Source organism: Oncorhynchus mykiss, chromosome 31, assembly GCF_013265735.2.
Source record: "Oncorhynchus mykiss isolate Arlee chromosome 31, USDA_OmykA_1.1, whole genome shotgun sequence".
Taxonomy (NCBI): Eukaryota; Metazoa; Chordata; class Actinopteri; order Salmoniformes; family Salmonidae; genus Oncorhynchus; species Oncorhynchus mykiss.
Window position 1 is genome coordinate 34,059,359 of NC_050571.1, and position 14,093 is coordinate 34,073,451.

A 14,093-nucleotide genomic window follows, 5' to 3' on the forward strand; every position below is an offset into this window, starting at 1 on the left:
GGTTAATGTTAGAGTTAGCTAACATGCTAAGTCATTAAAAAGTAGTAGCAAAGTTGCTAATTATCTAAAATGCTAAAGTTGTCTGTGATGTGATTCGAACGTGCAACCATTGGGTTGCTAGAAAATAGCGTTATACGCCCATATTTCCTGACCAACCTCCACCCTATCGTCTCTGTCTTGAAGTAACCCTCTGTCTTTAGTAACCACACCAAACGTAACATATCATACTAACTGGAGGGCTACAAATGTACATTTACTATGTTACATCTATTCTGAGCGACCAGGCTGTGTGAGCAATCTCTTTGGGATCAGACAGAGCAAAGACACCAAGGCATCACAGCCACTTTTAAAGGCATTTATTGATGAAATACACACTTAAGTTTTTGACAAAAAACATCCTTAATATTGTGTGTAACAAATTCCAGCCCAGTTCTCTACCAAAAACTCCTTTCATGTGGCAATGGAAATAAATAATCATATTACAAAAAAGAGAACAAGGAAAAGGACACCTGAATAAGTGCCTGTGTTTAACCCAGAACTTTTTTTCTGAGGAAATTTGTGTAACAGAGACATAAAATAAACAAGAGCGACAAGACCAAAATAAAATCCAGCCATTTCATATCCGGGTGCATTAGTGTGATCTGAGATTCCGGGTCACCCTCAAGACCAGGAAGGCATTTTTGTGACCTGAGGAATTGACTGGAAAGCCCAAAAAATACGTTAAATGGAATTTTTACTCTGAAACCTGGAACCATCTGAGAAAAGGATATTGCACATTTTCCTTGCAAATACAATTACCACATTGCCAGTTTTACATTAGTTTTAATTTTGCCAGACCTTGACCCAAAGAGGAGCACAGCTTGTGCTGTTGGTACACAGAGAGCATTGAGCAGACGCGATCACTTACAATACAAATGTATTTTTGTTTTAAACAAAACAAAAATAAAAATAATGAACAAAGGGAAGGATATCAAATCTCTGTATGTTTTTCAAAAACAAAAAGCTACTGCAGGATTCATAACTTTACAGTATAAATAAATAATAATAATACAAAATTCGGACAGATTATATCGATGACCAGTGCCACTGTGAAGGTTGGTTACTGTGGATTTATTTCCCTTCATTTTGAAGGAAAATATGACTGTAACATTTATCAGGCTAATGAACTCACTATGACATCCAGACTACATCTCTTTCCTCATTCCCAGAGTCGGGTCAAAGTTGCAGATGATAGTTAAACACCTTTGAAATAGACAATTGAAATGGAAATATCATGTTGAAATGAAAGCCAACTCCAGACAGTTGCCCCTCAATCGGAACCACCTGTGGGATTGTGATTCACTGCATGGCACCATCAAGAGCCAAGCTGCCTTTCTGAGTGGGTGCAGTGGTGCAGTGCTGCCCTGGCCAGACAATCCGTATTTGTGGAGTGTGTTTCATCCAGACTAGCCGCCTGAGTGACCCCGGTCAGACGTAGGGGTCGCCTGGGTGATTACAGAGCTTTACAGGAGAGCTCAGGGGGCCAGAGTGAAAAAGAGCCATCACACTCTCAGAGTGGAGACTGTTATTACAGGAACATAAACACTGGGCCATTTTGAGACCACCTAGGAATACGTTGGTGTCTATCCAGGGTATCCATTCAAAAATGACTGCCGCTGTTTCACGAAACTATTATTAAGACTTAATTGCTCTTTAAAAAAGTAGGTTAAAAGCCTCCACAGGTACCGTGGCTTATTCTGGTCTTCATAAGTAGCATTATGACATCTAAATTAGCTGGTAGTCAAGTTCAGGCAATCAGACTATCAGTTACGTACAGCTCGCCCCAACCGGGGTGTGGATAATTCGGAGATAACGAGAGGATAAGAGTCTAGAAAATGAGAAAAGAGGAGTTCATGAGTTGAGGCCTTGGCATGTCACGGTCTCCACACTGGCAACGGTTCAGTCTGGATACGAACCACGCTCTGCAGTGAGCAGAATAGGGAAGCATGTAAAGCCTCTTAGCCTAGCTGTCAACTGTAGCGACACTGATGTCTCAACGTAGGGCTGATAAAAGTGTGAAGATCGATCCAATCCAGTGCTCTGGAGGTGGAACCTGCCCCCGCGTTACTCCACACACCTCCCAGGCATGACTCCTGGGGTATGAGTTAACTTTGGAAACATTCTAACAACAATACCTGTGCCGGCACTATGCACTTGGCGAATGTCTAACTGCTAGAAGTCGTGAAAGTGTAGTGATAAAGAAGAGCTTTCTGTACTAATTCCATAGAGCAGAAAGGACAACTACAGCTAAAACAGGGATCCCCAAGCATTTCACTGAGGTTACTGTGAGTCGCATGAAAATAACTCCAAATAAATACTCTTTCTCTCTGAAGAAGAATCATTCAGGTATATAGCTACCTCAGCTTCTCCGCTTTTTGTGTGTTTTCAATAACAGCAACTTCTTCACGGTCCAAAACTTTATTTACCTTTCTCTCTATTCTGTTTTTCCAGAGCAAGCCCGGACCGCGGGGAAAAGCAAACAAACAAATCAACAAGAAAGAAACAGCACCTTTTTCATCTGCACAGAGAGAAAGTGAGACAGACACGACAAGACAACACACCCCTGGACTCCATCATGTAGGCACTAGGGCACGTCGTCACGAAGCCCGATTAGTGAGTGACTGAAGTACTACAGGCCGCGGAATCCACAGCACTCATTTTAACTCTCTGAAGCGGATTTGAACCAGATTGAGTTAGAGTTAGAGAAAAGATGTTAGCACCGTACTCAGCTCCAAGAAGAGAGAAAAGAAGAGAAGGCACCAGCCTTCACAGTGGCAAAGGCCCCAAAACAAAGTCCCATACCCCCCATTATGTTCCAGAGATCACATCACAGGGTTACTGAACAGCACTCGCATACATATAAAACAAGTAGAGAAAAGAACATCTGAATCATATAAAAAAAAAAACATGTAACATGCCTTTGTTCCAATTATACCAGTTCTTAAGAATACATAGGTTCTGCTGGGAAATAGTTACCTCATTGTTTACTCTGATAGCATTTTTGCGATAAGTAATGATTACATGGCTAATATGCTGTTCAAACAAAGCTAATGTAAATATATGGGGCCTGTAACACAAAATGAATATGTCATTCACACAGGAGCCAAGCGGTCAATTTTGACAAAAATACTTGCACATCTTTCAGCTCTTGGATGGGTAAGCTAAGGTCAAAGGCAGAAGGTAGTGATAAAAACAACAGGAAATGAGCCAGGCAGGCTTTACACATATTGTGTTGCCATATGCATACAAAAAAATGTTTTGCACTGTAAGACATCTCAACAAATATGGTCTTAAGTATGGAATTATTATTATTTTTTAAGTATTTATATCAATAGCATTTATGCATTTACTGATGGGGTGACCGTTAACCAAATAAAAAGGAGTTTTGGTTAAGCTGGTTTGGTAGAGACAGGTATGAAAGTATTTTAAAAATATAATATGCACCTATAAGACCTTATTTGGACTGTGTGTGAACAAGATTGACGGCTTTCCTTGCATAAATACAAGGAGGGGAATCAACCATTATTGACAGTAATATTGACAGCGCAGTGAGGTAATGCTATGTGAGGTCTGAAATGCTCATTTATGGTCCAGTTCAAGGAAAGCATATTTCAGTTGCACTGAAGAAAAAGGTGGCCATGACTATGAATTAAGACTGTTCTGTCCTTCCGTGCCCTGGTTCCCGTAATACACAGTTGAGCCATTAATCTCTGAAGTACTTTCTCCCCAAACTCTCATTAGACACGCTAAAATAAGCACCAAAATTAGAGCCACCTCAGAAAGGTACAAAAGTAATCCGATTTTGATACTATCATATCAAAAAATGCATTTATTTCATATGCTCAAAAGAGCATGTTAATCTTTCACGTCTGAGTGTGCTTCTTCCACATAATGAAAAAACTTCAAGCTCTTGTCAATTTAATAACGTCTCAAATGTAAGTGTTTCATATTTGACTCTCTGTTCCAAACAGCTTTATATCTCAGGTCCCATACTGCTGTGAAATAGATGAAATCTCATTGACTTTCATATAGCTGACCACACGGAAATGCAAGATTAAATCAAGGGGGGTTTTCAAGCCTTTGGCACTAAAGGTAGCGATGACATAGGGATAGAAGAAGTGGTGGGATGCTGCACTGTACCTAAAGGTAACCCAGAGGAATACATTCTACTAAGGACTGGGATGCTAATGCTATCAGCTGCTGGGTGCTCGGCCATCTCATATGCATGTGGCTGCACTTCCTCATCTCTCGAAACAATATGCAGGGCTAGGGAGCTGTGAAGTGCGGTCGAATAAACACGAGGACGGATTTATTGTGGTATGAATACCTAAAGAGAATAAATCAATACAAGTGCCTCCTGTCGATAGCAAGAGTAACAGTGGCTGCATAATATTACCTTGCAGGATTTTTGGACACAGATGTTTCGAACAATACTCCCAAGTTCTTGCTTGATTATACTGTTAGAAGAAACCAGGTTGATTTAATGGTCAATCGTATTTGATGGCAATGCAATTGAGATGAAGTAATCACTGGAATAGTTTAAAAGCGGGCTGCTTTCATAGACTGTCTCTAATTCATATCTTGTGCATGTAGCAATGCAACGTAATTTCAGACTATTTTCTTTTTTACACGGCAGAAGATTTGATATATTTGTTTTGTTTCTCTCTCAGACAACTAAAAGATGCCTTTCTATATACTGATAAGGAGTCTGCTCTACATTAAAAACCCAATATTACATATACAAGTAGCCCAACAATATACAGTGCATTCGGAAAGTATTCAGACCCCCTGACTTTTCCACATTTTGTTATGTTACAACCTTATTCTAAATGGATTAAATAGTTTTCCCCCCCTCATCGATCTACACACAATACAACGCAGTGTACTACTCCCTTCACAGAACAGAGCAAACTGGCTCTAACCAGAATAGAAAGAGGAGTGGGAGGCCCCGGTGCACAACTGAGCAAGGGGACAAGTACATTAGTACACTATTTTGAGAAACAGACGCCTCACAAGTCCTCAACTGGCAAGTTCATTAAATAGTACCCGCAAAACACCAGTCTCAACATCAACAGGGAAGAGGTGACTCCGGGATGCTGGCCTTTAGGCAGAGATGCAAAGAAAAAGCCATATCTCTGTCCTGTGTCTGTGTTCTTTTGTCCACCTTAATCTTTTATTTTTATTGGCCAGTCTGAGAAATGTCATTTTCTTTGCAACTCTGCTTAGAAGGCCAGCATCCAAGAGTCGCCTCGTCACTGTTGAGGTAGAGACTGGTATTTTGCGGGTACTATTTAATGAAGTTGCCAGTTGAGGACTTGTGAATCGTCTATTTCTCAAACTAGACACTCTAATGTACTTGTCCTCTTGCTCAGTTGTGCACCGGGGCCTCCCACTCCTCCTTCTATCCTGGTTAGAGACAGATTGCGCTATTCTGTGAAGAGAGTAGGACACAGCGTTGTACAAGATCTTCAGTTTCTTGGCAATTTCTCGCATGGAATAGCCTTCATTTCTCAGAACAAGAATAGACTGACAAGTTTCAGAAGAAAGTTTTGTTTTTTGGCCATTTTGAGCCTGTAATCGAACCCACAAATGCTGATGCTCCAGATACTCAACTAGTCTAAGGAAGGACAGTTGTATTGCTTCTATAATCAGAACGACAGTTTTCAGCTGTGCTAACATAATTGCAAAAGGGTTTTTGAATGATCAATTAGCCTTTTAAAATGATACACTTGGATTAACTAACACAATGTGCCATTGGAACACAGGAGTGATGGTTGCTGATAATGGGCCTCTGTACGCCTATGTAAATATTCCATAAAAAATCTGTTGTTTCCGGCTACAATAGTATTTTACAACATTACAACATTAACAATGTGTACACTGTGTTTCTGATCAATTTGATGTTATTTTAATGGACAAAAAAATGTGCTTTTCTTTCAAAAACAAGGACATTTCTAAGTGACCCCAAACTTCTGAACATTAGTGTAAGTATTCACACCCTTTACTCAGCACTCTGTTAGAGCACCTTTACAAGTGATTACAGCCTTGAGTTTTCTTGGTATGATGCTACAAGCTTGAAACACCTGTATTTGGGGCGTTTCTCCCATTCTTCTCTGCAGATCCTCCCAAGATCTGCCAGGTTGGATGTGTAGTGTCGCTGCACAGCTATTTTCAGGTCTCTCCAGAGATGTTTGATCGGGTTCAAGTTCGGGCTCTGGCTGGGCCACTAAAGGACATTCAGAGACTTGTCTCGAAGCCACTCCTGCATTGTCTTAGGGTCATTGTCCTGTTAGAAGGTGAACCTTCGCCCCAGTCTGAGGTCCTGAGCGCTCTAGAGCAGGTTTTCATCAAGGATCTCTCTGTACTTTACTCCGTTGATCTTTCCCTCGATCCTGACTAGTCTCCCAGCCCCTCCCGCCTAAAACATCCCCACAGCATTATGATGCCACCACCATGCTTCACTGTAGGGATGGTACCAGATTTTCTCCAGCTGTGATGCTTGGCATTCAGACCAAAGAGTTCAATCTGACATGTCCCTTTTACTGAGGAGTGGCTTCCGTCTAGCCACACTACCATAAAGGTCTGATTGGTGGAGTGCTTCAGAGATGGTTGTCCTTCTTTCAGGTTCTCCCATCTCCACAGAGGAACTCGGGTTCTTGGTCACCTCCCTGACCAAGGCCCCTCTCCCCCGATTGCGATGTTTGGCCGGGCGGCCCACTCTAGGAAGAGTCTTGGTGGTTCAAAACTTCTTCCATTTAAGAATGATGGAGGCCACTGTGTTCTTGGGGACCTTCAATGCTGCATAATTTGGTACCATTCCCCAGATCTGGGCCTCGACACAAACCTGTCTCAATTTCGAAACTCATAGCAAGTCTGAATACTTATGTAAATAAGATATTTCTGTTTTTTATTTATAATACATTTGCAAAAATATCTAAAAACCTGTTTGGGGTATTGTGTGTAGATTTGTGTGGACTAACATAGCAAAATGTGGAAAAAGTCAAAGTGTCTGAATACTTTCCGAATGCACCGTACTGAAGCACTTCTGTGAACCTTTCCTAACAATCTTAAGTATCTTTCTTACTCCTTTCAATCTCTCTCATAATGACATTTTATGTACAATATTGGTATATAGAACATAAATTAGTACACACATTTTTCCCCTATTCACAATCAACCTTCAGCAAACCCGAAGCAATTTTAAAGTAAAATAAAAAAAATAAATCAGAGGACAATACAACAACGCAATAAACAGCTTTGAAACAATGTCTTATTATATAAATGTATATACTTTCTTTGCTCCCAAGACTCGTTTGAGTGTAACCTGAAAAATAAAATGAACTGTTAAAAATCCTCGTCCTCGCCTTTTTATCAGTCAATGAGGGTCGGAGGAGTGAAGTCTGTCGAAAAAAAAGAAAAAAAAATATGGGCACACGATTCCCCGACATCTTGTTCATGTGTAAACAGAGCACCAGTAGTGTCTTGGTTCCATGTCTCATCTGTACAAAAGTATAAATATATGCTTTTTTTCTCTCAAATCTTTCACATATCTAGGATGTATAGCGGACAAAAAAAAAAGGTTGTTTTTTGATCTAAACCCGCCAGTGGTGCAGTATCTGTGCTGGGGTTTGTTGTTTGCTGGCTTGTGTGGACTTCTGATCTGGTGTGTTTGCTTGGTGTTGGGATTGATCGTCTCTGCATAAATAGTACGTTGCACAGTTCTGGGCCACTGGGCCAAAACAACCGTTCTGTCCGACTACAGCAAATCCATTTTGGGTCTGTAATGCAGCAGGAGGGGGGATTTCTGGAATGCAAACAAAACAAATGACAAATAAAGACTAACTGACTGAAAACAATACAGCTGGAAAAATGTCCTTCTCAACACAGACAGAGATAGATAGGCTACTACTTTGATTATATCCTTATCATAGCCCCTAGTATAAAACAATACAGCTGGAAAAATGTCCTTCTCAACACCGACAGAGATAGATAGGCTACTACTTTGAATATATCCTTATCATAGCCCCTAGTATAAAACAATACAGCTGGAAAAATGTCCTTCTCAACACCGACAGAGATAGATAGAGTACTACTTTGATTATATCCTTATCATAGCCCCTAGTATAAAACAATACAGCTGGAAAAATGTCCTTCTCAACACCGACAGAGATAGATAGAGTACTACTTTGATTATATCCTTATCATAGACTCTAGTATAAAACAATACAGCTGGAAAAATGTCCTTCTCAACACCGACAGAGATAGATAGAGTACTACTTTGATTATATCCTTATCATAGCCCCTAGTATAAAACAATACAGCTGGAAAAATGTCCTTCTCAACACCGACAGAGATAGATAGAGTACTACTTTGATTATATCCTTATCATAGCCCCTAGTATAAAACAATACAGCTGGAAAAATGTCCTTCTCAACACCGACAGAGATAGATAGAGTACTACTTTGATTATATCCTTATCATAGACTCTAGTATAAAACAATACAGCTGGAAAAATGTCCTTCTCAACACCGACAGAGATAGATAGAGTACTACTTTGATTATATCCTTATCATAGACTCTAGTATAAAACAATACAGCTGGAAAAATGTCCTTCTCAACACCGACAGAGATAGATAGAGTACTACTTTGATTATATCCTTATCATAGACTCTAGTATAAAACAATACAGCTGGAAAAATGTCCTTCTCAACACCGACAGAGATAGATAGAGTACTACTTTGATTATATCCTTATCATAGACTCTAGTATAAAACAATACAGCTGGAAAAATGTCCTTCTCAACACCGACAGAGATAGATAGAGTACTACTTTGATTATATCCTTATCATAGACTCTAGTATAAAACATCGGGGTTTAAAATGACAAGCTCTGATCGTAACATTCACTTCCATTCATCTCTGGGTTTTGTGTCACCATAGCACATCGTGAGAGAAAAGGTCTCTAAATAGTTCTGGTAGAGCAAGCTGTCCTCTCCACCGAGACTTGTGTGTGTGCACAGCTTATCAGCATGCAACTCTGTGGATGATCTATGCAGAAAACATAGATTCAACAGAACCGGAAAAGCCATATTTTAGTAGACTTATTCTACCCCATACTCTTTTATAAGTATTACCTTAAATCTCCATCTTGTCACGACAACAAATTTCAAAGTGTGGTCCTTTCCCAAGATTTCCTCATTGCATAAAATGTCCAGCTGTGAATGGGAGATATAAGAATGATGCATTTATTAACAATTCACTGGAAGGGAAATCCGCTGCACTGCATATAGAGAATAAATACCTTTAACCTTAGGAGTGTGTAATGCGTGTGCTGTAACCCCCACACGGTCAGAAACAGGCACTGTTTTGATCATATTTTATATATTGTCCTTCTGATTCAGACTTGAGGTCTCTCTGTGCTGTCAAAATATCTACATTTCTTTGAGAGGAAACAAAGACGGAAAAGTATATTTGCCGGTGGGCCCTTAGCACCTTGCGCATGGGGGTCTTTTGGAAAAGGACAAAAAAACTTCATTGTAGCCAATAGAATCAAAGACTTCCTTGCCAATCCACTCCTCCTCCGTGGATTAAACATTGATATTCTGTGAGGCGGCTGCCCGCATCTGCATTCGGCCAATCAATACTCTCCCCAACACAGACACTGAGGGGCTGAGGGGGGAAGGGGAGAGAGGAGGAGAGGAAGCCAGTGTGAAGCAGCACTGCCACAGCAGCACCTACTGGTAGCTGGCTCTTCCTTCTAACTGAGAGACATTGCTTTTGCCTTGATGTTATTTTATCTTGGTAACAGAGTAAAACCGTCTTGCCACAGCAAGAGTTACAGCAATAATAGACAGCATGTATTAGAGTATTTATTCCATTGTTGATAATGTCATTAATAACATAACACATTCCCTCTCCCCATGCGTACATGTGTTTGGGCGCTGAGGGACATGGCAACAAGTTTGAAAACAAATAAAACATGATGAAACACATGGTGTGGGTGACGCAACGCATTCAGCTCATGTGGTCGAATACTCTTCTCCATGGCTTAGTGAGGCACAGTGATTTAATAAATACTCTTCTCCATGGCTTAGTGAGGCACAGTGATTTAATAAATACTCTTCTCCATGGCCTGGTGAGGTCTGCTGAAATATCAAGATGGATGCTCCAATTATCCTATGGATATAAATATAACCCATGGGAAAGCGACGCGCTGTGCGTTGTCACAGCAGGGACTGTTGACGTACACCTCTATGTTTAGTGTTGAAAATAGATTTTGAATGAAGAACGGCTCTTGATATTCAATAGACAACAACAGAGCAGCTGACAGCTGTATTGCGTCACAGACGTTGGTGATGGAAACATACGCTTTGAAGACATCACACACACACACACACGCACACACACACACACACACACACATCTTCAAGACAGACAGACAGACAGATACGAGATAAAAGGCAAATTGAACACCGGCTTAAAAGTTACATCACATCTCCCGCATACAGTTGTGACAGGCGACTCACAATGACAAGACAGAAAGCAAATTATATTACAAGGGCATATTTTACCCAGAACATAAGGTGAATGGCAAAAGCGTTGTGAAGAATAATGACAGCGGAGGAAGAGGATTGGATAGTGTATGTGATGAGGCAAACAAATGCACTGCCTTGAGAGAACCAAGAACGCCTTGTTAAAAGGGATCATCTTTCAGTTTAAAGTGCATGGGAAGGGCTTAAAGAGACGGCTAGTCAAAACTACATCTTGGGGCCTCCTTAAAAAGAGGTCCTTCGTCACTAGACGAGCTCAAATTCGCCTTACTGCAGGAAAATCCCCCCCCCCCCCCCCCCCCTTGCCTTAAAGTGGGTTAGCCATACCTCATTGAACGATGTCAGGTTAAGCTTTTTGGCGATGAATTTCTTGAGGTGAAGGACCGTGGCTTGCGCCGAGCAGCGGATCCACTTGCGCTTCAGGCCACGGAGCTTGCTGCTGTTGCACTCCAAACAGATGCTGACCTGCAGGAGGGAAGACAAATGAACACGCATTTAAAAAATGACTGAGGTGGCACTTGAATTTTCCTTCCAGGCTTCTCAGTATTCTGCAAATACTGTACATGAAAGTGATATCAACCACTACGTTGAAAATACCATTCCACATGAGACTTGCTGTCTTCCATGGTGACTGTGTGCCATGGCATTCTCTCAAGAAGCCAGGAGATGGAGAGTGGCACACTTCTGAAGCATGGCAAGCGAAGACCGTACCGCAGGTGGCTTGGCAAGTCTGTGCCTGAAGGAGTCACGTTGCATTACCAGCATCAGGCCTCTCCCTCTGACTGGCGCAGAGACAGACAAAGTGCCCTGGTAAAGTGGCTTTATACTGCCATTTTCAGGTGATTTCTGGAGACCCAGGGATGCATTAATAGAAACAGATGGCATTAGCAACCCCTGTCTTTCTCCCTAAAACATCAACAGAGCCAGTAAAAACACGGGTCTCCAGAGTTATGCTCAAATGTGGAAAATCATCCGCGAATAAATACTCAGCGGCAATGGAACCTATCGAAAGCAAAGACTGCTGTAAAGTGTAAAGACCGCTGTAAAGTGTAAAGACCGCTGTAAAGTGTAAAGACCGCTGTAAAGTGTAAAGACTGATGTAAAGTGTAAATACCGCTTAAAGTGTAAAGACCGTTGTAAAGTGTAAAGACCGCTGTAAAGTGTAAAGACTGCTGTAAAGTGTACATACCGCTTAAAGTGTAAAGACCGCTGTAAAGTGTAAAGACCGCTGTAAAGTGTAAAGACTGATGTAAAGTGTAAATACCGCTTAAAGTGTAAAGACCGTTGTAAAGTGTAAAGACCGCTGTAAAGTGTAAAGACCGCTGTAAAGTGTAAAGACTGCTGTAAAGTGTAAAGACTGCTGTAAAGTGTAAATGGTTGGTTTTCAATGGAACAAACAATGAGGGGAACATTGTGATGCAAACAAAAGCTTTCCATTGAGAGAGTGAGTCACTGAGAGTTAATGGTAGTTCGACAGCAGTCTTCAGGGCCGTTACATTAGTGGAACCATTAGGGAACTGCCGCGCTGGTATGACTCGGAGCAAATTCACAGACATGACTAATGCAATAGCGTAAGGCATTGAGTAAAATTAAGGTTTTTGGAGCACCACCCCGTTTCACTCTTTTTGAGCTTTGTAGCGAATAGCAGGTATCGATTACTTAAGAACAAAAAATGGCTTGATAGATTCAATGGCTAAGGGAGATTATTAAATATGTTACATTTATATTCCAGTGAAACAGTTACAGTCGAAGTTGGAAGTTTACATACACCTTAGCCGAATACATTTAAACTCAGTTGTTCACAATTCCTGCATTTAATCCTAGTAAAAATTCCCTGTCTTAGGTCAGTTAGGATCATCACTTTATTTTAAGAATGTGAAATGTCAGAATAATAGTAGAGAGAAAAATGTATTTCAGCTTTTATTTATTTCATCACATTCCTAGCGGGTCAGAAGTTTACTACATACACTCAATTAGTATTTGGTAGCATTGCCTTTAAATTGTTTGACTTGGGTCAAACGTTTCGGGTAGCCTTCCACAAGCTTCCCACAATAAGTTGGGTGAATTTCGGCCCATTCCTCCTGACAGAGCTGGTGTAACTGAGTCAGCTTTTTTCAGTTCTGCCCACAAATGTTCTATGGGATTGAGGTCATGGCTTTGTGATGGCCACTCCAATACCTTGACTTTGTTGTCCTTAAGCCATTTTGCCACAACGTTTGAAGTATGCTTGGGGTCATTGTCCATTTGGAAGACCCATTTGCGACCAAGCTTTAACTGATGTCTTGAGATGTTGCTTCAATATATCCACGTAATTTTCCTCCCTCATGATGCCATTTATTTTGTGAAGTGCACCAGGCCCTCCTGCAGCAAAGCACCCCCACAACATGATGCCGCCACCCCCATGCCTCACAGTTGGGATGGTGTTCTTCGGCTTGCAAGCCTCCCCCTTCTTCCTCCAAACATAACAATGGTCATTATGACCAAACAGTTCTATTTTTGTTTCATCAGACCAGAAGACACCAGACACTTCTCCAAAAAGTACGATCTTTGTCCACATGTGCAGTCTGGCTTTTTTTATGGCAGTTTTGGAGCAGTGGCTTCTTCCTTGCTGAGAGGCCTTTCAGGTTATGTCGATATAGGACTCGTTTTACTGTGGATATAGATACCTTTGCACCTGTCTCCTCCAGCATCTTCACAAGGCCCTTTGCTGTTGTCCTGGGATTGATTTGCACTTTTCGCATCAAAGTACGTTCATCTCTAGGAGACAGAACGTGTCTCCTTCCTTAGTGGTATGACGGCTGCGTGGTCACCTGGTGTTTATACTTGCATACTATTGTTTGTACAGATGAACGTGGTACCTTCAGATGTTTGGAAATTGCTCCTAAGGATGAAGCAGACTTTTCTGAGGTCTTGGCTGATTTCTTTTGATTTTCCCATGGTGTCAAGCAAAGAGGCACTGAGTTTGAAGGTAGGCTTTGAAATACATCCACAGGTACACCTCCAATTGACTCAAATTATGTCAATTAGCCTGGCAGAAGCTTCTAAAGCCATTAAATCCTTTCCTGGAATTTTCCAAGTTGTTTAAAGGCACAGTCAACTTAGTGTATGTAAACTTCTGACCCACTGGTATTGTGATACAGTGAATTATAAATGAAATAATCTGCCTGTAAACAATTGTTGGAAAAATTACTTGTGGTATGCACAAAGTAGATGTCCTAACCGATTTGCAAAAACTATAGTTTGTTAACAAGAAATGTGTGGAGTTGTTGAAAAACAAGGTTTGATGATTCCAACCTAAGTGTATGTAAACTTCCGAATTCAACTGTGTGTCCATATTTAGCATCCCAAAATCACCATACAAGAACATATATAGTTATATATTCTGATGTCATGTCTTTCTAAAAATCATTTTATCACATTATCAAGCAGTGTCCTCGTATCTTTTTTAATTGGGAGCTAATTTCACTTGAAAATAACTAACACCGAATACACTCACTCCATTGTC

At 40.9% G+C, this 14,093-nt stretch overlaps 1 protein-coding gene across 2 annotated transcripts in view; it reads right to left on the reverse strand.

Moving 5' to 3' along the window:
- LOC110505071 (polycomb group RING finger protein 3) overlaps positions 1-14,093 on the reverse strand; it is a 98,620-nt gene that overhangs the window by 51,167 nt on the left and 33,360 nt on the right. The window contains exons 8-10 of one of the 2 annotated variants that reach the window (XM_021584026.2): positions 10,916-11,053; positions 9,173-9,253; positions 6,743-7,843 (exon numbers count right to left, since the gene is read on the reverse strand). In XM_021584026.2, the coding sequence (XP_021439701.1) occupies positions 7,796-7,843; positions 9,173-9,253; positions 10,916-11,053 (267 nt within the window). In that variant the 3' untranslated portion in view covers positions 6,743-7,795. Of the gene's footprint in view, positions 1-6,742; positions 7,844-9,172; positions 9,254-10,915; positions 11,054-14,093 lie in introns of those variants that run through there. The other variant, XM_036969865.1, reaches the window with a different exon arrangement.